Source organism: Alternaria conjuncta, assembly GCF_024043145.1.
Source record: "Alternaria conjuncta strain BMP 0040 chromosome Unknown scaffold_6, whole genome shotgun sequence".
Lineage (NCBI taxonomy): Eukaryota > Fungi > Ascomycota > Dothideomycetes > Pleosporales > Pleosporaceae > Alternaria > Alternaria conjuncta.
The window spans coordinates 517,239-541,772 of NW_026250095.1; the positions used below are offsets into that span (position 1 = coordinate 517,239).

At 52.9% G+C, this 24,534-nt stretch overlaps 9 protein-coding genes across 9 annotated transcripts; 5 read left to right on the plus strand and 4 right to left on the minus strand.

Annotated features, from left to right (window-relative positions):
* Nucleotides 1-329: 329 nt before the first annotated feature.
* On the plus strand, nucleotides 330-1,386 carry J4E85_004549 (uncharacterized protein; the record flags this gene model as incomplete). Its single annotated transcript, XM_051468805.1, has 2 exons — nucleotides 330-1,258; nucleotides 1,359-1,386. The coding sequence occupies 2 exons, from the start codon at nucleotides 330-332 to the stop codon at nucleotides 1,384-1,386; spliced, it is 957 nt and encodes a 318-aa protein (XP_051327020.1).
* Nucleotides 1,387-3,480: 2,094 nt separating this feature from the next.
* J4E85_004550 (uncharacterized protein) lies at nucleotides 3,481-5,318 on the plus strand (the record flags this gene model as incomplete). The annotated part of the gene is made up of 5 exons (XM_051468806.1): nucleotides 3,481-3,528; nucleotides 3,580-3,988; nucleotides 4,051-4,567; nucleotides 4,622-4,727; nucleotides 4,782-5,318. 5 exons carry the CDS (start codon nucleotides 3,481-3,483, stop codon nucleotides 5,316-5,318), a joined length of 1,617 nt encoding a protein of 538 aa, XP_051327021.1.
* A 219-nt stretch (nucleotides 5,319-5,537) lies between these two features.
* On the minus strand, nucleotides 5,538-7,451 carry J4E85_004551 (uncharacterized protein; the record flags this gene model as incomplete). Its single annotated transcript, XM_051468807.1, has 1 exon — nucleotides 5,538-7,451. One exon carries the CDS (start codon nucleotides 7,449-7,451, stop codon nucleotides 5,538-5,540), a length of 1,914 nt encoding a protein of 637 aa, XP_051327022.1.
* Nucleotides 7,452-8,133: 682 nt separating this feature from the next.
* On the minus strand, nucleotides 8,134-9,822 carry J4E85_004552 (uncharacterized protein; the record flags this gene model as incomplete). Its single annotated transcript, XM_051468808.1, has 2 exons — nucleotides 8,134-9,293; nucleotides 9,345-9,822. 2 exons carry the CDS (start codon nucleotides 9,820-9,822, stop codon nucleotides 8,134-8,136), a joined length of 1,638 nt encoding a protein of 545 aa, XP_051327023.1.
* Nucleotides 9,823-10,434: 612 nt separating this feature from the next.
* On the plus strand, nucleotides 10,435-11,384 carry J4E85_004553 (uncharacterized protein; the record flags this gene model as incomplete). The annotated part of the gene is made up of 2 exons (XM_051468809.1): nucleotides 10,435-10,507; nucleotides 10,558-11,384. 2 exons carry the CDS (start codon nucleotides 10,435-10,437, stop codon nucleotides 11,382-11,384), a joined length of 900 nt encoding a protein of 299 aa, XP_051327024.1.
* Nucleotides 11,385-14,058: 2,674 nt separating this feature from the next.
* Nucleotides 14,059-15,061, minus strand: RPS18 (ribosomal 40S subunit protein S18B; the record flags this gene model as incomplete). The annotated part of the gene is made up of 4 exons (XM_051468810.1): nucleotides 14,059-14,291; nucleotides 14,343-14,548; nucleotides 14,885-14,909; nucleotides 15,058-15,061. 4 exons carry the CDS (start codon nucleotides 15,059-15,061, stop codon nucleotides 14,059-14,061), a joined length of 468 nt encoding a protein of 155 aa, XP_051327025.1.
* A 3,882-nt stretch (nucleotides 15,062-18,943) lies between these two features.
* On the plus strand, nucleotides 18,944-19,201 carry J4E85_004555 (uncharacterized protein; the record flags this gene model as incomplete). Its single annotated transcript, XM_051468811.1, has 1 exon — nucleotides 18,944-19,201. A coding segment is annotated over one exon (258 nt), but the record flags the coding sequence as incomplete, so codon positions are not given.
* A 952-nt stretch (nucleotides 19,202-20,153) lies between these two features.
* On the minus strand, nucleotides 20,154-21,530 carry J4E85_004556 (uncharacterized protein; the record flags this gene model as incomplete). Its single annotated transcript, XM_051468812.1, has 3 exons — nucleotides 20,154-20,692; nucleotides 20,742-21,203; nucleotides 21,296-21,530. The coding sequence occupies 3 exons, from the start codon at nucleotides 21,528-21,530 to the stop codon at nucleotides 20,154-20,156; spliced, it is 1,236 nt and encodes a 411-aa protein (XP_051327027.1).
* Nucleotides 21,531-22,028: 498 nt separating this feature from the next.
* Nucleotides 22,029-23,424, plus strand: J4E85_004557 (uncharacterized protein; the record flags this gene model as incomplete). Its single annotated transcript, XM_051468813.1, has 3 exons — nucleotides 22,029-22,108; nucleotides 22,162-23,290; nucleotides 23,341-23,424. The coding sequence occupies 3 exons, from the start codon at nucleotides 22,029-22,031 to the stop codon at nucleotides 23,422-23,424; spliced, it is 1,293 nt and encodes a 430-aa protein (XP_051327028.1).
* Between the last annotated feature and the right edge of the window lie 1,110 nt (nucleotides 23,425-24,534).

Sequence of the window (24,534 nt, forward strand, 5' to 3'; positions counted from 1 at the left end):
GCCTTGGCCTTCTCTCATCCCCAAAACTATGACCGTAAGCATTGTGCACCTACAGCATGTGAAATTATGCTTTTGGAAGATGCAAGCTCAACACCTTGCGAACATCGCAAGAGCATGTCTCAACTAGAATCATCTAGATGGGACGTGCTATGGGTATCGAGGTTGTAACTAGTCATCCCGTCCCGCTGAGTAGTAGCTAGGTACGTCGACAATGCACCCCGAAACTCACGCGTGTGAATACATACCGTCTAGTGAATGTCTACACCAGGCAGGTACATTTAGCGTTGTAGATCTCTTCTATCTTGAGATCACCCCAGCTTTGCTCAACTATGGTTCTTGATGCTGTTGCTACTTCCGAAAGCGCTTTGTTGCGTGCTCTGGAGATGTTGAAGGCCACTGCAGGTCCCGGAACAGTTCATCATTCGTCCGACTCAATTGTCACAGGCGAGACAGATGACAGCGAAGATGAGTATCAGCCGGGTCAAAAAGAGTCGGAACAGGATCAAGCGGATGAGACAACATTAGTTACGCTGAAGAATGCTCACCGTGTCACTCAGCGCGCCATGCTTACCATGGAAAGAGAGGGGAAGCAACGCCATGCCGAAGAGCAGGTCGGGTTCATCATCATAAAACGCGACAATAACAAGCCAGATGCCTATGGCGAGTCGTCAGAAACATACGGCCCGCTGCCGTGGCCGGGAGTCGCCGAAGCATACAACAAAAAGTACGATATGTCTGTGGGTCCAGCGGCGATGGAGAAGCGCGCACGACAACACCGACCTGCTTGGTTAGCCAAACATCCAGGTTATCCCCTCAAAATAATGTACGCAAAGAAACCAAAGACACAAGCCATTCGGCGCTCGAAGGTTGCCGCCCTACACGCTCAAGCTCCTTGCGTGCAAGCCTACACCAGCAACCAAAAGGTTCGTGGTCCTACTGAGGTCTCTCATGCTGACAGACCGCAGATGCGTGTGGACAAGGGCGAAGTTTCCATCTCCAATGAACGCATCGCCGGATGGATGCCTCCAGATGCCATTCGAAATCGAGCAGACGTACATAACTACATAGACGACCTAATGTCGGCACACGTCGAAAAGGTTGTACTAGAGGTACATGACGCACATGACTCACCATCTGAAGTTGTCATCGGCGACCTCGAAGACCTTGGTAGCAGCTCCGTGGTGCTTCAGCAATTAATGGCTGCCGACAGCGAAACGACAGTACAGGTTGAATGCTCATCTATAGAGGTCGTTCAGTGGTACGTGCAATGCAGCTCCGCCGGATGTTTGACAAAAGCGCCGGCAGGTTTCCATCGCGGAAACGGCTCACTAATGGACCTGTACTGCTTGGCTGCACAGCTTCAAGATGACCATATGTGCGGGCTGATATTGGCGCGGTGGCGCACTCTTGCGGAAAAGAACGCCGAGATGGATTTAAGTGTCGAGAACATGAACTTGCTCTTCGAAATCACTCGCTATGAGGATCCAGCCCGCGGATTTTGGGTTGGTATCGCCCATAGAGCGGGGATAGCTCCTGAACTTGTTAACATGGGCGTCTGCAATGCGGAATTGATTGCTGCAATCCAAAGCAGAGGACCAGAGGTATCTGATTGAGTTTGACGAGCCTTCTGGGCCGGCATGTCGCCACAACGACGATACCTCTCTAAACCTGATGGGTTAGGATTGAATACAGGACGAGACCGCTAAGGACGATCCGACCTATTCACAGGTCGATACACAATCTTGGAATAGTCGATGTAGTTCGATGCACCCTAGATATGTTACCATCAATTGTTAGTCTTAAACGCCTTGTTGTAGTCCTATAACGCTTGATTCCAGTCCTCGATGATACCGGATCTAATGCGTCATCTCGTTTTTCGTCGCGCTAAACATGTCCATTTTGACGCAGTGTTTTTAGGCTTGACTCAGAAATTCGCCCGGTGACCTGAACAAGATGTGTTCGGAGCAAAGTCCAAAGATTTTTTAAGGATCTAAAGACAAACGTCAAGCGCTGTGATTAGTATTAGCAATCGACGAGGATAGAAACGGCCCGCATTACCGATGGCCACAATCTGATGATTAGACCTCCCCTTTTTGTACCTAGGTAGGATCAATACTCACCCACCGCACGCCACATGCCGCACCCTAACCCAGCAGTTGAAATTCATCTCAAGGCAGACTGCAACTCAAGCTAGAATAGCCAAGCCTTCGTAACGTACCCGTGGACTCTTCTTCTTCTGCTGGCATGCTAACCAAAGTAGTCCCGGAGCTCATATTGTTAGCCTCTCCACACACAGAGCGTATGCCTCTTACCGTAGTAGAGCTTTCGTGAAACCGTTGGTTTAAGGTGTTGTTGACCTGACCGAAGCTGGCACGGAGACAGGCTCTCCGTAGCGCCTGTCCGCATTGGTCGTAACCTCGGGAACGCCACAGTAGCGCCGTCGCTTACGGCTGGGCAACCGAGTGATGGGGGCTCCTCCGTTGCACCACGACATCCTTACCCCATTACTCGTCCATAACGCGCCAATGTGCATACACCTAGCTCTCATCTAATCGAATTTTGCTTGAGACCCCCGGCATGCAACGAGGCGCTTCCAGCCGACTGTCATGCAGAATCATGCGTCAGCAACCGCCCTAGGCCATGTGCTGTGCCATGCGCTTGCGCTCGCGCCAATCCTCGACATCGGAGCTCATTCGCGGATAAAACCGCTACTATCAAGACAAGCCTTTCTATCACCTGGGGTCACCTCCTGCGTCAGCCTTCAATGCCTCATCCAGCATGATCCTGCTGATAGCTTTGTGCTGAGCTCGCCCAGCGCCGCCGTTGGCACGGGCGATCTACATTCCAGCTAGTGTTGGCCATTGTCTGCTGAATTTGAAGGATTGCCCTTCTATTTTCTAGACCAAAAGCATACGCGGGGATAGGCGATCTGTCCCCCATACTGTTGCAAGTTGGAGTAGCCCTGTCGAGACTGGCGAAATGGGATACCTTCATATGACAAGGATATGTCCCGGGTTTGTGAACACCAGGAGATTCCCCGCGTTCTACTGTTTCGCTATCAGGGACCTTGTCGGCGTACTGGGATCGTCTTGGCCTAGTGGCAGCTGTCGTGCAGCAGCCAACACGATTGCCCACGGTCCACGATTCCGATAGTTATGCCTCTCGATACTACACTTCTCCCAAGTATGTGGCGCATGCGCTTGAACGGGACGGTTGAGGCTTGTTCGAGATGCTGGAGCCGCTTCCCAATTAGGATGCGGGCCAGAGCCTTCCGTGTCCATTTAGCTCGGGAACATATTTCCAGAACTGCGAGTCCGACAGCACGCCGCTGGGATGCAGCATTAGCCGGACATTGCGGGCCATAGCCCGGCAGTCTGGTCTTTGAGGTCCTTCCCTTGTGCATATCCGATTTTGTTTAATAGTCCACCCGTTTCCCAGACGTATTCCACACAGCTCATCTGGAGTGTCTCCACCAAAGCAATGTCGGACATCAAAGAGTCTTATGCTACGACGACCTCAGAGAATGGCGTAAGTATCATGTTCAAACTACGAGCCGTTGACTGTACTTACACCTACCAGGACCACAAAGGTGCTGTGGCTGACATCGCCATCATCTCTGGCTCTGAAGCCATAGCAGAAGCCAAGCTGAAGGAGCCTGTTCAACGTTTCTCCAGCTCTGCTATGCTGCTCTACGTCTGTGCATTTGTGGGATTCTTTTGCTCGACATGCAACGGGTTCGACGGATCCATGTTCAACTCGCTCCTCACCAACAACACCTTCAAGGAGTACTACAACGTCGAGAGTACTGGAGCCTGGGCTGGTATCGTCACCTCCATGTACCAGATTGGTGGTGTTGTTGCCCTTCCCTTTATCGGCCCCGCCTGCGACACTTGGGGTCGTCGCATTGGTATGATGATTGGCGGAGTTCTTGGCTGCACTGGTGTCATCATCCAGTCAACTGCTCCTGCGTCCAACCCTGTCGGCCAATGTAAGCAACGCCCACGTACGACGTCTCGATGAGATTTATGCTGATTTCGCGTTCCTCCTTAGTCATGGGTGGTCGTTTCCTCCTCGGCTTCGCAGTCCCAATCATGACAACCGCTGGTCCGCTTCATGTCATCGAGACTGCGCATCCAGCTCACCGTGGTATCATCACTGGTCTTTACAATACTTTCTGGTTCGTCGGATCACTTCTCGCTGCTGGTGTCACACGTGGGTCCGCCAATCTCGCGGGCAACCAATCTTGGAGGATTCCCGTCTGGCTTCAGATGCTCTTCCCAGCCTTACTCGTTATTTTACCTCTTCTTCTTCCAGAGAGCCCTCGCTGGCTGTACACCCGCGGCAAACATACCCAGGCTAAGAAGACTCTCGCCAAGTACCATGGTTGCGGCAATGAGGACAGCATCTGGGTTTCCATGCAGATTCGCGAATACGAGGAATACCTCAACATGGACGGAGGAGACAAGCGCTGGTGGGACTACGGCTCTCTCTTCAAGACTCGTCCTGCGCGCTACCGCCTCGCTTGCAATTGCATAGTCGCGATCTTCGGTCAATGGGCAGGCAATGGGTAAGTCTGCTCGACTAGTACAAGAAACGAAGTCACTAATCGTGTGTCAAACAGTGCTGTCGACTACTTCATCTCTGGTGTTCTCGAATCTGCAGGCGTCACGGACGAGATCAAGAAGATGAACATCAACTTGGGAAAGAGCTGCATGCAGCTTGCCTTCGTAAGTCTATTCACAGAAAAGCTACATGTACGATTACTGATTGCTGGCGCCTAGGCTGTCGTGGGAGCTCTCTGCGTCGACAAACTGGGTCGACGACCCATGCTGATCGGTACCTTTTCGACCGTGACAGTAATTTGGGCCGGAGCCATCGGCGCTGTTTCTTACCAGAACAAGACCGGAAGCATCCCTGCCGGTAATGCCTTCGTAGCATTGGTCTTCCTCTTCAACGCCGTCTTTGCCTTTGGTATTACTCCGCTCCAAGCCCTCTACCCCGTCGAGGTGCTCTCATTCGAGATGCGCGCCAAGGGTATGGCCTTTTCCAACTTGGCGCTTACCACAGCCATGTTGATCAACCAATTCGCCTATCCTATTGCTCTAGAGAAGATTGGCTGGAAGCTGTACATCGTCTTTGCCTGCTGGTGCCCGGTCCAGGCTTTCGTCGTCTGGCTCTTCATCCCGGAGACCAAGAACCGCACGCTCGAGGAGATCGATGACATCTTCAACGCGCCGAACCCGAGGAACGCGTCGCTTATTAAGAAGAGGCTCGCCACCGACGCGCAAGGCAACGTTCTTGAGGTCGAGAAGCTGTAAGCCTCTCATTAGCAAATAGTGTACATGTCGCGCTCTCCAGTATACATGCACATGTTGTTACTGCTTTAGTAGTCAAATTTGCAATGTTTATTAATCAGATTGATGTATCTACCGCTCTCTGCGAAAATGCTCATCTTCAGAAGCTTTGGAAATAAGCATAACAATCTATAGCAGAACGCATGAAAATGAACAGTTGAAATACATTCATCTAAAAGACTTTCACTGCCCCTTCGCGGACGCCTCGTGACTGTACATCGACCGCGCGATCCTGTTCGCTTCCTCCGTGGCAGCCTTCTTCTCATCTTCACCAGCGACTCGCGCTTTCTGCATCGCCATCTTCGCCTCGTATAGACGACCTTCCATGTCCAATACCATCTTCTCTGTGTCTAGCATAGATTGTGTCGAGTTGTCCTGCTTCAACTTACTGGCATTGCCAGTGCTGGAGTACATGATGCTAGTCAGACTACTCGTTGAGTCAAGTCCTTCGGAGAGACGAATCAGCGCTTTCGGAGACGATGAAGCATATAGAGCATCGATGTTATGGGTAGCCGAATGGACGCGGTGGGCTGTGTAGCAAGTTTCCGAGCCTACTGCATGATGGTGATATCGCGCGCAAAACTCCTTTCGCGCAGTCGTTGCGTCAAGATAGTTTTCTTCCGGTTGAGACAATATACGTTGTACGTCTTTTGACAAGGCCGGAAACCATTCAGCGCTTTTCACCTCCTCGCCTAATGCGTAGAGCAAGTCTGCGAGAAATCTCCATACGGGCGTACTTGCTGACATCTCGGCTAACAGTACCATGAAGTCTCTCTCAAAGTCCTTGGCCGTCACGCGAGCCAGCGTATTGTCCACGGGTGGCAGTTTACTTCCAACGAACACCTGCCGCCCAGCAATATTAACGTAGCCATCGACAGGCTTACCCATGTCTGCAAAGATGTCTTCACATCGCGCTTCTTCGGCAAACAGGAAGTGCAGTCGATCGACCACCATGTCGACGATCCAGTACACTTCCATCCACTGCGCGAAAAGCAAAAGATCGAGAAGCGCGTCTACAGTCCAGATGATTTTCTCCACACGTATAGCGCCATAGCGATCGTACACGCCTGGGACATATTTTTTGGCTGACCAGAGATAGTGTGTGGGCAGCTCATTTGCGCGTTCCGGCGAGATGAGCTGAATGAAGATGTTCACTGTTCGTATAGCAATGTAATCTGGTACAGTGATGACGGTATTCCTGGGATCTTCTGCTGATGTTCGAGCGTAGAATGGTGAGATGGAAAGCAGCGTGTTTGTATCGACGTATTGTGCATCTTCGCTGGCTAGGCTTGGTTCGTGTGGGTCGGAGAAGCGAAATGTGACTCTTTCGTCTGTGCGCTGCTGGAGGTGGAATTTTGCGCGGGTATTAGGCGGTATGTAGCTTTCTTCCACGGTAGAGGGGTTGAAGGAACCAGGCGAGAGAGTGGTAATTTTGGAAGTAGAGGAATGTTCATGACGGGCCGGCGGGCTGGATGATACAGGCGTCGGGAGTTTGTGGGCTGGCAGTGTTGCGACAGGGGTTTCCAGATGTTGAGTAGCAGATCCTCCTTGCGGTTCCGCGGTCTTGCCGTTTGGCATGGCATCTGCATCCTCATCCGTTGTATCGCTTTCACTGTCATCTCTATCAGAGTCCACTGTGTCTGGGCCTCCAGATCTTTCCTCTGTCCCAGTTTCTACTTGAGGAACTGGGTAAACGCACACCCCGGCATATTCCGGGTTGTTCTTCAAAAACAACTTCCTCGCGGCTCCACATCGCTTACTCAACGTGTTATAGGCCAGTGGCTTCTTCAACTCGTGGTCGAATCGTGCGTTAAACTCTTCGGCCAGGACATGCCAGTCTTTTGGCCCAGTCGCGCCGGGAACCAGATTGTCGCGACAGTGCAGTATGAAGAGATCTTGTTCGGATATCGGTTGAGCACGCGTGAGCCAGGGCCGTGTTTGTAGGAGAGAAGGAGCACTCGTGGTTTTAGCATCCCCATTACCGGCGACGTTGGGAGGTTGTCTTCGCGGCTCCTTTGTCGCTGCTACTCTCGGACGCTTTGGTGTCGAGGCAAGACCGTCATTCTGCGAGTCGGTGGCTTTGCGTTTTGATGTCATGTTGGTGGTAGGCTTTGAAAATTCAGTCTTTCGGTAGTAAGGTTGGTGGCGAATGTGAGTTGAGAAGAATCCTTGTAGGCTGAAGTACTCAGGTGGGTGCTATGGTACTAAGGAAGTATATTTTTATGCGTATTGGGGGAAAAGTGAAGTATTAAATGGACGTAAACAACAACCACTGCTCGAAGCGTGGAGAAGGTGAGTGATGAGTGCCTTGGTAATGGCGATTCTCAGACCCCTGCAAATACTGCTGCCCTTACCAAGTGAAAGGTTTGGACATGACATCGATAAAGACGCATGTGAAGGGTACCTGGGAATTACGTCAGAGCGGAACAAGTGAACCGAAAATCTCATCGCGTACCAATATCTTTTCTACTTTCACTCCTAAACACACCACCAGTGCTACTATCATTTGCAATATTGAAAAGCCACAGTTGACGAAGTTGAATATAATCGTGGGTAGCGACAATGGGCACGTGATAATGTTGGATTTATATAAAACAGACACTGATGAAATGAGCATGGCGGATGATAGTTGGATGTGATCGTTTATTTGTATTGGTTCCTGATAACACGAAGCAAATAAAGCCCGTATGATACAAGCAACGAACGGGAATCCTTCCAATCATTGCGAATCGGTTTCCTACATGACAATCTCAACCAAGCTAATCTACATGGAAAGTATCTACGACTCCCAGAAGTCACCAGACAACCACCTGTTGAGCATCTCAAGCGACGCCTCAGGCTGGTCGTAAGGAACCATGTGGCCACCAGCGTGGAGCTTCATGAAGGTGAAGTTGCCACTGGACTTGACCTGGCCAACAGTCTTGCCGTCGCCGTCGATCTTGAAGTCCTCCATCTCGGCCTTCTTGAAGCCCTTGGCACCGGGCCACTCAAGCGCCTCAGTCCAAGCCTTGTTACCTAGCCAGTTGCAGATGTAGTCGGCGTCACCAGCGTAGATGAGGACGGGAATCTTCTCGAGGATGCCGGGAACGACGCGGTGGAAGGGCTTCATCCAGTCACCCTGAAGGAGGAAGTTGCGGTTGATGTCGAAGTTGCAAGACTCGTAGTTGGAGACCTCAGCGCCGACGGCCTTCATGACCTCCTTCTTGTTGAGGTAGCCCTGTATCCAGTCAAGCTCGTCGTAGCAGAGAGAGTTGCTGCCGCAAGGCTTGCGGACATCGTAGACATTCTGACCGGTGCGTTGGTAAGGACCGATCATAGCGTTGTTACAGTAGATCGAGGCAGGCACGCAGGACCAGACGGACTCGGAGTTGTAGCAGTTCTCAATGAGGCTGGCGCAACGGGGGTAGGCGTTGTCCATGGACTGGCACTGAGACTCATCAAGGACAGCGGGCCAGCCACCCTCACCGCAGGCCATGGGGCGGTAGTACTCGTACTGAGTAAGGCCATCGGTCAGACCGTTACCGATGAGGACGGACTGGAGGTTGATGTTGCGGTTCTTGTGGGACAGGATCTCGGAGGCGAAGACGGGGATGTAGTGACCGGCGTACGACTCTCCCGAGATGTGGAAGCTCTGGTGAGAGTACTCGGGGAACTGCTTGAAGAAGAGGGTGAGCAGGGCGTAGATGTCCTTGCCTGCAGCGACAGTGTTGCTGACTGAGCCGCTCGAGTATGAGTATCCGACGTTGACGGGCTGGTCAAGGAAGATGACGGAGGCGTTGGCGTTCCACGAGTAGGGGTTGTGCTTGACCTTCTGGTCCTTGGTGATGGAAGCAGGGCCGAGCTCCATGAACAGACCAGTCAGCGAGGAGCAGCCAGGTCCGCCATTGAGCCAGAGCACTACGGGGTCGTTCTTGGGGTCGTTGCGCGACTCGAAGAACCCTGGGATACGTTAGACACAGGTGTGTTTGTGGTGGTCATGCAGGTACTCACAGTAGAAGAGGTGCTTGTCCTCCTCGTCGTCATCAAGGTAGCCGGAGTACTGCTTGACCTTGTCGACGCCGAGGACGCTGGGGTCGACCTTCTTGGCCCTCAAGCTGTATTGCTCGAGCTTGCCGTCGATCTCGCGCTCCTTCTCGCCGTTCTCGTTCTCGACCCAGACGCTCTGGATGTCGGCGCCCTTGACGATGTGGTCCCACTCACTATCGGCCTTGCGCGTGTGCGGCTTGGGCTCGGAGAAGAAAGCGGCCTTCTCAAAGCTCTCGGGGAACATCATGGCGACCTCGTCCCAGACGGCGCGAGCCTCGCCGGTGAGCGACTTGAGGCTCTCCTCGAGGTTTTGGAGAGGCTTGGTCCATGAGGACTCCTTGAGCTCGCTGAACGAGTCGGGGAACTTCAGGACCTGTTGCTGCTGGGTTCCAACAGCGGCCGAAGCAGCTCCAACGAGGAGCGCCGAGGCAGCGACCTTCATGATGGCGGTGCTGAGCTTCCGGAGCTCTAGCGGTAAATGAAGTAGATGAGAAGGGTGCCTCTACGTTTTAATGAAGAAGCAGGCGATGAGTGATGGGGGAGGAAGAAAGGATGGAAGAGAGATGGGATGGGTGGAGTTAAGTCGAGCTATGGATAGCTCGTGTGGAGGAGGCGCGGCTTGTCCAGGCAACGGAGCATGACGCATCCCGACAGCTTATCAGCGTGGCTGGAGTCCAAGCTCCCCGGGGCCAGCATCACATGCCCGGCTTAGCGTTTCACGATAGCGTTGATCGGCGCCTGTGGCAGGACACCAGACGGCCGGGGACTTGGATCATAGACATCATTACGCCAGTCGCCTCATTCCAGGCACCTTGAGATGGAAGCCGTGGCGAGATGCTGCTGCCGAGCTCTCTCTGCGGACCGGGAAGCTAGAGCCGGACCTGCATGCATGTGGTCCGGATTGGGCTTAGCGCGCGTGGGATCGTAGTGAGTGAACCTGCGCATGTCATCGGCGGCAGACCCCACCAAAATGGAATGCAACTTTTGCAACTTGCGCCAAACACCTGCACTTCAGTCAACACTATACCCATATCAACCCCCATAATCCGCCAAAATGCCTGTCGGAGTGTTCCAGCCGTCAAACCAGATCAGACTCACCAACGTCTCGCTGGTGCGCATGAAGAAGGGTGCGCAACCCCCGCCCATGTCTATGCCTCTGTACACTAACGACCAGCAGGCAAGAAGCGCTTCGAAATCGCATGCTACAAGAACAAGGTCCTCGAATGGCGCAATAAAATCGAGAAGGACATCTCCAACGTACTGCAAATCGAGAATGTCTTCCTCAACGTATCCAAAGGCCAAGTCGCACCCAAAGCCGATCTCGAAAAGGCCTTCCCCAAAAAGTCGCTCGAAGACATCATCACCGACATATTAGACCACGGCGAGCTGCAAGTAGGCGAGAAGGAGCGCAACGCCGAGTTGGAGCGAACCAAGAATGAAGTCATCGATATCGTGGCGGGAAAACTCGTGGACCCCAAGACGAAGCGCGTCTACACCACAGGCATGATCGAGAAGGCGCTGGATCAACTGAGCTCGGCAGCGGCGACGCAACAGGGAGACAAGGGCGAGAGCAAGGAAGATGGTGAGGACAAAGCCAAAGCGAAGGAACTGCCCAAGTGGACCGGCATCGTTACGAACAAGTCAGCCAAGTCGCAGGCGCTATTCGCCATGAAGGCCCTCATCGCCCACCAGCCGATACCTGTCGCCCGCATGCAGATGAAACTGCGCGTCACCTGTCCGACGTCCGTCCTCAAGCAATCCATAAAGACTGCGCCCAAGGCGCCAGCGGGCACTGAAGAGAAGGGAACTACCGGTACTGTTAAGGATGCGATATTGGCCTTCATGGAGAAGATCGAGAGTCAAGACACAATAGGCGCCGAGTGGGAGGCAGTGGGTCTCGTTGAGCCTGGAGCCTTCAAGGGTCTGAACGAGCTGATTGAGGGCCAAACAAAAGGAAGGGGCAATGTCGAGGTTCTCGAGATGGCTGTCGGTGCCGACGACTGAGTGGTGACACGTCTTGCCAGCACGCGTCGCGCAGCATGCTCGTCCTCACGTGCTGTTGTATAAGGACAGGAACGCCTGTGCAAAAGGCGCTTCCATACACCCGCGAGGGGTAAACACTCTGTTCTATGGATTGCAAGGAACAGGGCGACTGCAGTCCTCCTGCACGTCTTTCCAAGTCCACGAAATGCCGCTTCGGGCTACACCACCAAGGGAAATGCGTTATATGCTTCCATCCGCCGGAGCGTCAGAGTCAGAGACCATCGCAAATCATCATAGATCTCGCCGTAGGCACTGCACTATGATATGTAGTAGAGCAAGTTCATGGGTAGCGGCTTGTGGTTTCCAATGCATACGACTGTCATCCCTGTACCTATTCCATGCAAATCGTAAGCCTCACAAGACGCACCACGACTTCGCTTCTCATTCGCTGTGTCGTCATGTCTTCCCAAACTTCCCCTCTTCAGACTGCTATCTGCAATGGTCCCGATGCATCGTCGCTGAGCCACTCGCTGCGGGACAGCTGTTCGAGAGCTGCATGATCTTGCATCCTCCCGCATGCAAATTTGCGTGGGGCAGTCAAGCCCGGGTACCGGGCCTCATGAACCTGAGCAGGTTAATTAGATCCCTTCACAGTATACCGACCGGATACTTGGTAAGATCTAGTTTTATCACCTTTTGTATCACTAAGAAGAACTAATTGCGAATATGCGGAACAGTTTTGCTTCATGATTGTAGTTTTACATTTCATGTATGCTAATCGTGAGTTCGTAAATATGTCATCGTTAAGTTGTGCTTCGTGCTTCCTCGTTATCATCTGAACGACGCACTCGTTTTCGCAGTGCGTTCGTGAATAAGAGTCGTGAGTCGTAATCGTTACCATGCAAATGCCGTACCTGAAACATGCGTTGAGAACGGAGCGCCGGTACACAACAAGTAAGAAATAGCGAAAGTAAAGACCGAGAGGCAATGAAAGCGCTCGCATCCCCGCCGTACACTGCGGTTCATCTCAGATGACATCGAGCGCGCTCAGTGCGTCTCCTCATCCCTGCAGCAACGTTTTCAGTCGCTTGCTCAGTCCCACCAGCGCCGATTGAGCACACGCCCATTGTCACTCAGGATCCCAAGGACATCAGCGCTACTAGTTTGTACGCCCCATACCCGCTCAATTGGATCCGCAATGGCCATCCAGTCCAGTCCCCTGACGTCGTACATGTCTAGTACTACACGAACCAGCCACGGCGAGTACATTGCATAACTTGTATCTTGGTAGAGAAATGGTGAGGTTGGTCCCGGGACGACTGCATTCTCATGGCTCGTCGGTTGTGCGAATTGTAGAGGGTGAGGACGTGGGCGTTGACGACGGGACGAGGACAGTGGTGGGGTGGACAGTTCTATACCGCCTCCAGCCGAGCTGGGAGAACTTGCTGCTGAGGAGGCGGGGCTGGATGCGTCGGAAAACATTGAATCATCGCTCAGTTTGGTATTCAGGGGTAGTAGCATTCTGACGGAGCGTAACGCTTCCTGTGCGGCGGCTTTGATGGCATCGTAGCTTGAGAGTGTAATGAGCGAGCCCGTTGATTTTGACAGAGGCCCATCGTCAAGGGGCGTGTCAGTGATACGCGAAGAGGGCGAGTCGAAGGACAACGATCGTATGCGCAACTTGGGCGAAGGAGTCCGGATAAGTGTCGTCATAATCGAGCGCTGACTGCGACCGGACAAGAAACTCAATACGAAAAGAGGAAACGCAAAGAAGAGACCTTCCGACGGCCTAGCGAAAGCCCGCGCTTTCAGGAAGGGTTATATCCACAGTACTCACCTCAGCCATGCGGCCCTTTCACTGGCCCTGCAGGTGAAATATGCAACCATGCCACGACTTCGGCGCCGTAAGGAAGACTTTACGGGCCTTCCGAGTCACGTCCTGTGAGAGAGGCGTAAATAGCGGGGAAGGCGTACCATCGAGCAGGACGCACTGGCACTGCAGATGCCGACGATCGCGAGGTTGAAATGTTGCAGCATGTGCGGGACACAACGCACTCCACACTTGGCGCTTGATAAATCGAGTAGAATAGGTTGCTTTGGACTGGGATAATTGATTGGGAGAGTATGGAGGATAGGAAGGCCTGTCTCGCACCCAAGATTCGCCAGGTGCCGCAGCTTCGATGGGGATCATGATTCGTGGGTTTGTCCAATGTGCCCTTTGGAAAGCAGGTGTGACCAGCCTAGACGCCGTTAGCGGATCGTGCCGATGACAATGTCCACTCAGTACAAGAACCAGCACTCAGAACACTCTAGTGCGCCGAAGCGTGGTCGTTGTGTGACGTGGTGCCTCGTGAGCGGAGTGTGGGCGCAAAGCGATGTTAGTCCTCGTCGCCAATCACTAGCCTATTCTAGGCGCCACACAATAAGCTCCCTCACATGACTGATGCGGAACCCTTGACTGTCGAGAGCGAATACGCATCATGATGGAACAAGTCGAAATTTGAATGTGTGATTTTGGTACAGGCTGTATTCGGCCAACCCTAACCGTGCCGCATCACCTCACCTCATATCGTGCATTGCCGCATGAAGTGTAAGTGTGAAAGCCAATGAAAGCCGTTTGATAAACACCGTAAGTGCACCACCCATTTCGTAAAGGCATGTTCCAGCCCCAGCTGCCCAGCGCATGCGAAAACCTTTAACCCTTCTTCTTGGAGACACCGACGGTTCGGCCGCGACGACCGGTGGTCTTTGAGTGCTGACCACGGACACGGAGGCCCCAGTAGTGACGGAGACCACGGTGAGCGCGGATCTTCTTCAAGCGCTCGAGATCATCACGGAGCTTGGAGGCGACACCGTTGGCGAGGACCTGGCTGTTCTTGCCATCGACAATATCGCGCTGCCTGTTGAGGAACCAGGCGGGGATCTTGTCTGCAGGGTGTCAGCGTCATTATCCATGTTAGAGAGATGGTCGTGGCGTACACTGGAGGGGGTTCTGGATGATGGTAACGATACGCTCAAGCTCTTCGGAGGTGAGGTCACCAGCGCGCTTGGACAGATCGACATCGGCCTTCTTGCAGACCAAGTTGGAGTATCGGCGACCGACACCCGTGATCTTGGTCAAGGCGTACATGACCTTCTGCTTGCCATCGACGTTCGTGTTCAACAAACGGATGATGTATTGGAAGCTGGTAAAGTCAGCACTGCTCTCATTGTGCGAATGTGCCTGCGTTTGTGCGCCGCCTCTATGCGTAGACCTCCGCAATCCGAAAACCATCAGCCATCGCAATTGGCCACTCCAGCCCGAACAGCACAACAAAGCTTCCCCTTGCACAGATAGTTCCCTTCATCTTTCTGCAACGCCTGGTGCGTACGATTGTCTACTCTATTCCCTCCCATTGGCTTCTGAGTGCTGTCGGACTGGAAGGCGGCTGCGAGGTCGTGTGGACTCATAGGACTAGGCGGTTCGATGCGAAGGAAGCCGAGGGCTGAACGGGGAATCGCAGGCTCTTGTATGAACGTACTTAGACTTCTCTCCGGAGACGAGCGCTGGAAAGTTGTCAGCATGCCTCTATTACGAGTGTCTGAACATCAATTATTGCGACCCCACTCCACGCGCTGGGTGAGGCACACTCGGCGCGATCAAAGCCAGGGTCGCAACAACTGATATGAGTCGATAGAATCCGGGTATACTCACACATGATGGCGGCTTGTCGTACGTCGTCGATGTGGTGTTGTCGATGCTCTTACAGTGGGAGGAATTTCGATCGTTCTCGCTTGCGAGTGTTGGCTTGCCAAGGGAAATGGCACGTGCGAGCGTTCTAACCGCTTTGGGCCTCCGCTGGCAAAACCACTCCGCTCCTCTGTCTACCCCCCGGGGCCATGTGGGAAGAGTGAGGCGCCAACTGCATTGTGAGCAGAGGGAGACATCCTGGGATTCTATTTTGCTGTTGGAGTTCATGTGCGTCTGGATTCCATGGGGCTTGAGGCTGCAGAGTAGACGACGACCTGCTCACACCGACTCAGTCCCTTCCTCGCATGAGCTGTGCTCTTGCAATTTGTGTGCTTTGCGTGCCGCCCATCGCTCGCGCGCGATATAATTCATCTCGCAAACTATCGGTCAATGCACTCGCGTGTGACGTCTTCCTTCACCGCTCCTGCCGCCATAGTTCTCCCGTCGTCACCCATGCAGTCCCAGTGCGGACAGTTTGGGGCTGTGTGCGCGAGCAGGCGACGCGCTGCCTGGCAATGCACACGTCTCTTTCGCACGCATTTGGGCATGCTTACGGAACAACAGGAAAAAGCAACGACATGACCTAACAGTGAAGGCACGATAGCTATGTCTCGATCACGAGTGCTGCCTGTGATTCAAGGCTAGCACGTTCAATCGCATCCAGTCCTCCGCGTAGTACGTCTTCGTGTCGTACTTCGCGTGTACCAGAGGTCGCGCTCGGTATCGTCTCGATGCTTATTTTATCCAGGACGGCCTTTGGAAGCACTTTTAGCAAGCTCTTTGTCTATCATGGGGACTACCTCACCGTATTCTCTCGGTGAATTTCACACGTTTCCTACGTCACAGTTTGCAGTTCCCGCCCCAACTCTATCGACCTCCATAGGTTCGTTATGAGGCGAAGCATCTCTAAGCGTGCTGCGCCACCGTTCGACCTCAACACTTTTCCCACATCGTCAAGTCATTTGCCAGGATGTATGGTGCCTGGAAGTAGGCACACAGTATCTGTGGCTGTAGCTGCCTTGCAGCCACATGTATGCCTGGCTGTTAAAAGCTCCGCTACACCCGTGTGTATTTGTAAAGACAGCACTTCACAGCCTCATCCAACTTATCCATACAGCCTACCCTAGACTGATTCGACCTTGAGCCACGGATACACTCTCACACTATACTGACTCTACTCAATTCGGTCACTGTATTTGTCTGACCGGATCATCCTATGCATCAGGCGAAGAACTCTTCTGGGCAACACAGTCGTGGAAGCCGGTTCATCGCTTAGCCCTGACAACGACCCGGACATTTCTTCCAAAGATGGATTCTCGGGCCCACATTATTACAGACGGATCGTTCACCAATGATGAACTTACTACTGGAACCGCACCCGTCGTCGAGCTTACCAGACATGACACGATCTCCTCCGTCGAAAGTGTCCCACGATTATCCGAAGGCCGTTGGGCACTGAATCTCAGTGGAAACTGTTCGACCTGCCATCATCACCACAGATCTGTACAGGTGCATGTTCAGGTTTCGGGCGACTCTACTGAATTCGGTGATGTGTATTGCCACAAATGCCAGAAATTGTGGTTGGCCTTCGGAAAACTCAATGGCACGCGCCTGTCTCTTCTCTCTACAAAGAGTCTAGAGCCGGAGACGCTTGCAGCTGAGGCTGATTTCCGCAAAACTCTGGTTCGGGCTATACAGTCTGCCACTCCTATCGCCACACTATCTCCCACTCTTACCGTCATACCGGAAAGCACACCGGCCGGTCCATCCCGGGAGACATCTGTACGGTCAACCGCTCAGAGAGACACCCAGCAACACCCAGCATCCATCGGCAGTCACCCAGGGCCAGTGTCTGTTGAATCCAGTAATGGGGAACAAGCTTCAGGTCTCAGCCATATCCGCTCGGGTGGCCAGAGGTATGCGACATTCCGCCAAAACGCTTGGTCCAAAGGTCGGCAGGCCTTCTCTCGCCTCAGTATGAGGCTTACAGCACGACTACGCAAATCAAAGCCCAGTCCCCCAGTTACAAGGTTCCCTGAGAGTAGCTCCGACCAAGATCGCCATCGCCAAGTCGGGGGATCTTTACCGGCTGGTATAGCGCCCATCGTGGAAAACTCGGAATCCCTGGCTGAGTCTACAGAGACTCACGTCGACCTCCAAGGCGAATCAACTCAGGAGTCTCCTAATGTCCGCGACCGGTCAGCTGCCGCAACGAATGCGCTGGTTTCGCTCCAAGATCTCGACCTTGAGGCGATCCATGCTTTATCTCCACAAGAGCGTTGGGAATGGGGCCGCAGGCAACTAACAGACTTCAGAACACAGTATGCCGTGTCCACTGTTCCGATCAGTGACCCAGTCATGATCAATAGTGGAACGCAGGCAAACCTTTCGGAAGATTCGCTGTTGTCTCATCGTCCACTTACCAGACGTCATTCTGCCTTGGCTTTCGTTGGAAACACTTTTGGCACTCACGACTACTGGGACGTCTTTCGGGGAAGTACGCAGACTTTCCATAATCGTCCACTGAGCATGAGCGAAGCGAATTTATCAGACGCCGAAACCGTTGTTGAACGAATCAGTATCGCTCCTACCACACACCAATTACTGATCGATACCTTACATCGAGATCGCCGCGGATCTGAGTCTTCGCGCCCTCTTTCGATGTACAGTATTGTGCACGAATGGCAGCAGTATGCTCGGAACAGGGCGGAGGTTCGACTATCGATAGACTCGGCAGCGACTGGCGGTGCTATCAGAAATATCGCTATGGGGAGGGCGCGTGCAAGCAATCGCCTATCTCGTAACTCGATGAATCGGGCGTCCTATTTATACGATACAGAGCTAGGAGGGTCGAGAGTTCAGCTGCCAGTGGCGATGGAGACCGAGCGGAGCGATATACCGGAACACGCTAGCTCGCCTACCGGATCGCCACCGAGCCCCGAAGCAGATGTGAGATCACAGGGTTGAAGTCTCGATATGTCTGCGAGGCTCCGCAAGACCCGGAACTCAGGGGCTCTTCACTCGTCAATTTCACCTTCGTATACGATGCTACGGCGAGTTACCACGGTCTCTTAGGTCATTTCATTTTAACGCTGCACGAGCTTTCCCTGGTCTTACGAGCCAGATAGCCTCGGATGCATTCCTTAAATCACCATCACGCCCCACGATATGCTGTTTCTTAGTTTTCTTTCAGCACAAATGTATACAAATATATCACTCTGCTTGCCTTTCGCGATCTTCGAGAAGACCCGTTTGTCAACATTCATCTCATCTTTTAATCTATCGTGACTGCTTCAAGGGTTGTACTGCTTGCGCCAGTCCCAGTGAAAATAGTTTGGCTCATGATGTGATTCAGGGCTGAGTGAAAGTCTACGCCAAAGAGGTCGTGCACGAGGGAGACTGCAGCTCCCAGCTACTCAGCTGTACTTAGAGTCGAGCCTCCAAGCGTTTCTCTCGCCCCCACAGTTGGGTGCAACCAGCCAGCACTCATTGCTCTTGCATGTGATCTCAACCAACACCATGACGCAACCAACAGATGCACAGGCCTTCCTCTCTTCCCTCGAGTCTCTCGAATGTGCCATATGCATGGAAGGATACGACGCCAATCACCGTCCTATAATTTTCGAATGCCGTCATATCTTCGGCGAAAACTGCGTAAGACGTTGGATCGAAAGTGGTAATGGTTTGTGTCCTAATTGCCGCGCGCCTCTACATGGAGAAGGGACCGCAGTCCCAACAAGCGAAGAGGTTCAGCCTCCACCAGTCGAAGTAACTACGACTGTTGCGCGAGCAGAGCCTGTGATGACAACAAGCCAAGAGATTCCACAGCTACCAATGGAAGTACTAGCAGACTTCATTCGAGAGGACAATATGGTTCGATGGAGCCAAGAACCCCAGCAGCGGCCGGTCCAAGTACCGACAGACTTCCTTCAAGAAGACAACATGGTTCGGTGGAGCCAAGAACCCCAGCAGCGGCCGGTCCAAGTACCGACAGACTTCCTTCAAGAAGACAACATGGTTCGATGGAGTCAGGAACCCCAGCAGCGATCGGTCCAACAACCCCAGCAGCGACCAGTGCAAGTACCCTCTGAGGTTATGCGCGTTATAGCCCGTCAATCCGATTGGGACGTGCTAGTGAATCAGCGCATGAGGTGGCTGGTGTCTCGATCGGAACGTCTTGTAGCCTCTCTACTGCGACTACCCGGACAGGCTGGGGTCAAGCTAGGTCTGCTTCGACGGAATGGTGCAGATGACCCGTCCGCCAATACACGTCCTAGAAAGCGCTTGCAGCGAAACCCAGAACATCATCCACAGGCTCAACGAACGCGTAGGACCACTGATGAAGCACACCGAGCGGGAAACCATAGAGGCGACACTCACCAGTCCACTCGCGAACCAATCAGCCGTACTGATATGCAACGACTTACGGACGGACGAGACCGCCATTCATCCCGCAGCCATTGGCAAGCACTACTAGACCGAGCAACACCTTCTCGTGTCCATCGAAGACGCCAAGAAGATCAGGATCGAGAGTATGCACAGCTCCTCCAGCGTACATACGATGAACAAGATGACGCGTATGAGGCGTACGACGACGACTTTGACGTACCACACCGGCCTACATACTCGATACGTGACGGTGTACATAGGATCCGCGAGCCACCATCGAATGCCTATATACCTCAGCGGTTTAGAAACGCAGGGCTTAACGGCTTGTATGATTCTGTCTATGAGTTCTACTAGGGCCATCTTGTGGAAGGTGAGATCAGCTTGGTCGTGTGAAGCGCTGAGTGCTAACGGGTAGTCAGGGCTGAAGAGTGCAAGGGAGAATAAAGCCGTATCGGATGATGCAATTTTTCAGAATCTTGAAAGCGTACGCAAGGGTATATATCGGCTGCGCGTTTCATTGTCTGTAGCCTTACAATGAAGACGAGGTTGATGGGAGTTCATGGAGAGCCATTCTTGATCATGCTGTTTATTATTCAAATATAATGTAGAGTTGGTCAAGCCAGAACGGCCAACATTGACTTACCAAAACTACACCGCGATGTCCGTTATTCTCACCAGTCATCAATCATGTCATTAAATTCTTCACTCTCCACATCCATAACCTTCCTCGCTGCCTCACTTCCACTAACTGGTAGCATCTCGAGCCCACCATCTTCATTGTCATCCTTCTTCTTGAACTCCTTAGGCACCTCTTCAGGATCCATGAGGCCGACCTGGAAAAGCACAGAAGCCTGGTCCCAGTAAAACCTCTCGCACCATATCTTTCCAGCTCTGAATCCCACGATGCTCACCACGACTATCTCGACTTTCTGGTTTGTTGGTGCAACGCCAGGAAGAATCCAGGGCATCTGGCATGTGTGTTTGAACTGGATGTAAAGTTCGTCTACTATTCGATCGACGCCTATTGTGCGCGAGATGAGCCGCATGTGCATTGATGGTGGGGCCGTTTTGAGAAAGTAGTCGCGGTAGAAGCGCTTGAGATCTGGATGGCCGCTTGCCCCGGTCATAGTCGGAGTAAAGTTGACGTATGGTGTCGGGGTTTTGGTATAGGTTTCGAGGATCTTATCGAGCGATTTTCCGCGGTACTTTTCTGTTGAGTGTTAGCTTTTACAATAGATACGATTGGTCGCCATGCATACGCTCTTCGTTTTCCTCCCATACCCGCTCCAGATCTACCTCGGCGCTGAAGCCCTTTCGAACAGTGCTCAAACTCCTGCTCCATGCGATAGCGTCGGCCACGGCGTCGTATTCATCTAGATCGTGCTCTGCAAAGCCTGCATCAACGCCCTCGTATGTGAAGCACGGATACAGTATCTTGTCCTGTAAGCCTCCCGCGCCAATACCGTGCGTGACGCGCTTCTGCACCGTCCGTCGCTTGCCTTGTATGCCAAGAACTTCGGGGCGACGCGTCACACCAACGGTGATGTCGTTTCCGGATGTGCCCTCGGCTAGATGTACGAGCACGCGAAAGGACGATGTGAAGCGGTGACGTGTATCGGGAATGGAGGACGGATAGTAGGCGATGAGGGAGCAGAGTTTCGAGGTGGCGGTTTTGGGTTCCGAGTAGACGTCTAGACATACGGCTGCAGCGTCACCGAATGCTACAGAGCCATGGTCAGTACATGAGTCGGAGGGTGCTGGCGCAGAGCACGTATACTCGTGACATGCGCCAGAGTGTGAAAGGGCTGTATACCCACGATTGCGTAGCGTTCCCCAATGCCCATCTTGTCCCCCAGCTTGTGAAGCGTCTGCACGTATTGCTTGCCACCTTTGCCCATAGGGATGTATTCGACAATGAAGCCCTCGTCGCGCCACGCCTTCATAGTCTCGATGTCGAACTCGGCGTCTTCGGCTGTGATGTACAGCACGGGCGTGCTGCTCCGGAACGACAGCCAGCCATTGCGGTCAGCGAGGAATTGTTGCGCCATGTCGTGGTCCAGAGTCGTTGTCGCAAAGGCAGGCGCGCTCACGCGATGGCTGCGGGAGGTCCACTATAGGCAAGCGTAGCTATGCTGGTTCCGTCTTGGTAGCGTCCGATGATGGTTGGGACGTTGTCAACGGTGTAGTGCGATGCGCGGTGGTTAGGCCAGCCCTTTGCGCGCGGATGAACAAGGTCAGACCATTCATGGATGCAACGGCGCATTTTCGGTGCGGGCTCACAAGAATCCTGCTCGAGGCTGGTTGCATGAGGATTTAGTGGAGTCGTGCCTGTCTCCAACTCGTGAATGACGTAGGCGCTGTAAGCCTCCTTCGGGACTAGCCGGAATGCAGCAGGAAACCGCTGTCGCAACACCGAGGATCCTGACATGTTCATACTTCATGGGATATCGTTGACGGGATCCATGCGCTATGCGACGTGCCTGAGGCTCATCCTTCAATTTCATCCTTCAATTTCATCCTCTTTCTGTAGCACTCTTGCGAGCGACATGTCTGGCCACGAGATGGAGTTCAAGGCGACTTTGGTGCCACATCGGTCCGACTCGACAGCAGCGAGACAACCGCCTGCGTACGATGCTGCTCGGCTCTATACGTCCGTCTCGTCTTGCTAAAACTTCCTAGGCTATCAGACCCAGCCATTGACCATCGGCTCTGGGGTCTGAATGCTGGAGATCGTTCTCGTGTTCTTGGTCTCTACGATCAAGGCAAGAAACTCGTTCCAAGCTACAACAAAATCCAGAAAAATGTCCAAACGAGGCAGGACCAGATCATGCGATCTGTAAACGGAACCGACGATTGGGATTGGTTCATGCACACCGACGTACCAGGATATGATGGGCTTGAACTGCGAGAAGAGCGCCTTGCCGTGCAGGAAGCAGCACTTAGACGTGAGAAGATCAAGTATTTTTTTGAGCGCGATCCCGAGCTATGTCATCTCATGAGAGAAAGAGAGGCCGTCGAGCGCCCTATCTATCAGGTCGCTGCGGCCTGCGCAGATCTGCAGCTATGCCAATCATTCACGGCAATCATCCTCCAGAAGCTCCCTCGCGAACTGCGAGACCAGATATACAACTATCAGTGGACAGAAGAGCACATCAGAAGCCTAAACGACGCTATCTCATTTGTCCCCAAATATCATTCCGCCGACGAAGCTGGCACAGGAGTACAATATCTCCCTGTGCCACGTTTCGCAAACGCCGCGTTGGTGGGCGAGGAGTTCGCATCTGAAGCTGCAACCACGTACTTCAAGGACCTTTCAAACGTTGAGCTTGACTATCGCTATGTCCGCGCCTACCTTGAACGCGACCGCTTTGGTTCCATGGCATTCTCGTTCAAGGATGCTATACGACGTCTCGTCATCACGATCGATGAGGACTATGGTAATATCTATTCAGGAAAATGGATAGCATGCAGGGCATTGTACGACAACACGAAGAGTCTGCTGATGCTGAGAGATCGTCAAGAACTCAGTGTTGAGATATATCTGGAGTCAGATATGCAATGGAATCTGGCCCTCTTCCAGGCTCTCGAAACCATCAAACCAGTATTCTTGATGATTCGCGAGGCCAACATGGATGTCAAAGTTCTAGGCTACGACTTCTTCAGCACAACCGAAGATTACGATGCAGACGTATTCTCCGAACAACTCAACTACTACCTCACTGCGGGTACTCCAGAAGAGTGGCTGGAGATGAAGGCCAAAGAGATCAAAGAGATGCCGCGGGGTCCGTTTCGGCAGCGATGCAAACGGGTAAGTGGTCCATTATTTTCAGCGAGAGACCAAGCTCATACCAATCGTAGACACTGCGAATCATGCGAAAGAACCTTGAGTCTGTCATGCGAGATTCTCGCAAGGCCGCTGAGTCTGCTAGAGCCAGCGTATAACTACAAGGCACGTCTTGGCAGCGCACACAAAGTTTGACTCCATCTGTCCGTCGTTACTAGCTTCATGTGTTTTCCAGGTATCCTCTAATCTATTTCTTGTGCGTGAAGGTACATGTATCACTAGAATCGTCATGTAGAGTAGGCGGTAAATGGTAATGGGATTTAACTTGGTCCCCCGACCGTGTGCTCAACTTGCTAGATCAAACAAAGCTGGCAACCCAGACATCCATCGCCCTGACTCCCATTCTGCCCCCCTGGATGCCTTCTAGGCTTGCCTCACATACATCTCGCAACGCAAAAATAACTCCCCGTTCCCTCTCATCCTTCACATTCACCTCTATCTCTCTCTCAAAAGAGGGAGAGAGGCAAGCGGAGACTTCCCATTGTCCATCCATCAGTCCCTCGTCACTCTGCACGCGCGTCTCGTTCTCCAGCTGCCACCCGGCCGCTAAAGCCAGCTCGATGAGTCGTTTTGGGCCCAAGACAGTGCGAACATTCGAGATGCTGTTGCCTTTACGGCACTCCAGCGCTGCCTGCGTAAGTGCTGCTAGTACATGAGGCTGAGCAGATGGATGTGTCGCTATCAAAGACCATTCAGAAAGGAGAAGACGCTTGCTGTGCTGTCTGATGGCACGGAAGGTGGAGAGGATGAGCGAGGGGGTGGGGAAGTACCATAGACAGTGGGCGAGCACTGTCGCGTCAAAAGCTTTGTCGCTGCTGGTGAGTGCCGAAGAGATAGAAGACGATATGGGAAGGGAAGAGAGGTATTCCAGGGGGGGTTGTTGAATCCACGTGATTTGTTTTCCGAGCGGTCCTTGTGAGATGTGATCTTGTGCTTGGCCGAGGGTATACGGAGAACCTAAAAGGTCATAAACCCACTACGTCTATACGCCTACCAGGAAAGCAAGAAAAAAAAATAGTTCGGAAGGACTTACCATAACCCAAGTCTGCTGGATCGACGGCCACTACGCTCCCTTGCTCGCCAACGGCGCAAGCAAGGACAGTCGTACAATCTCCCTGCCCGCACCCTAATTCGAGCACCCTCGAGCCATAAGAGATATTCCATTGCTGGAGGAGCCTTATACGGTGGAGGGTTTGGGCGTGCTGGAT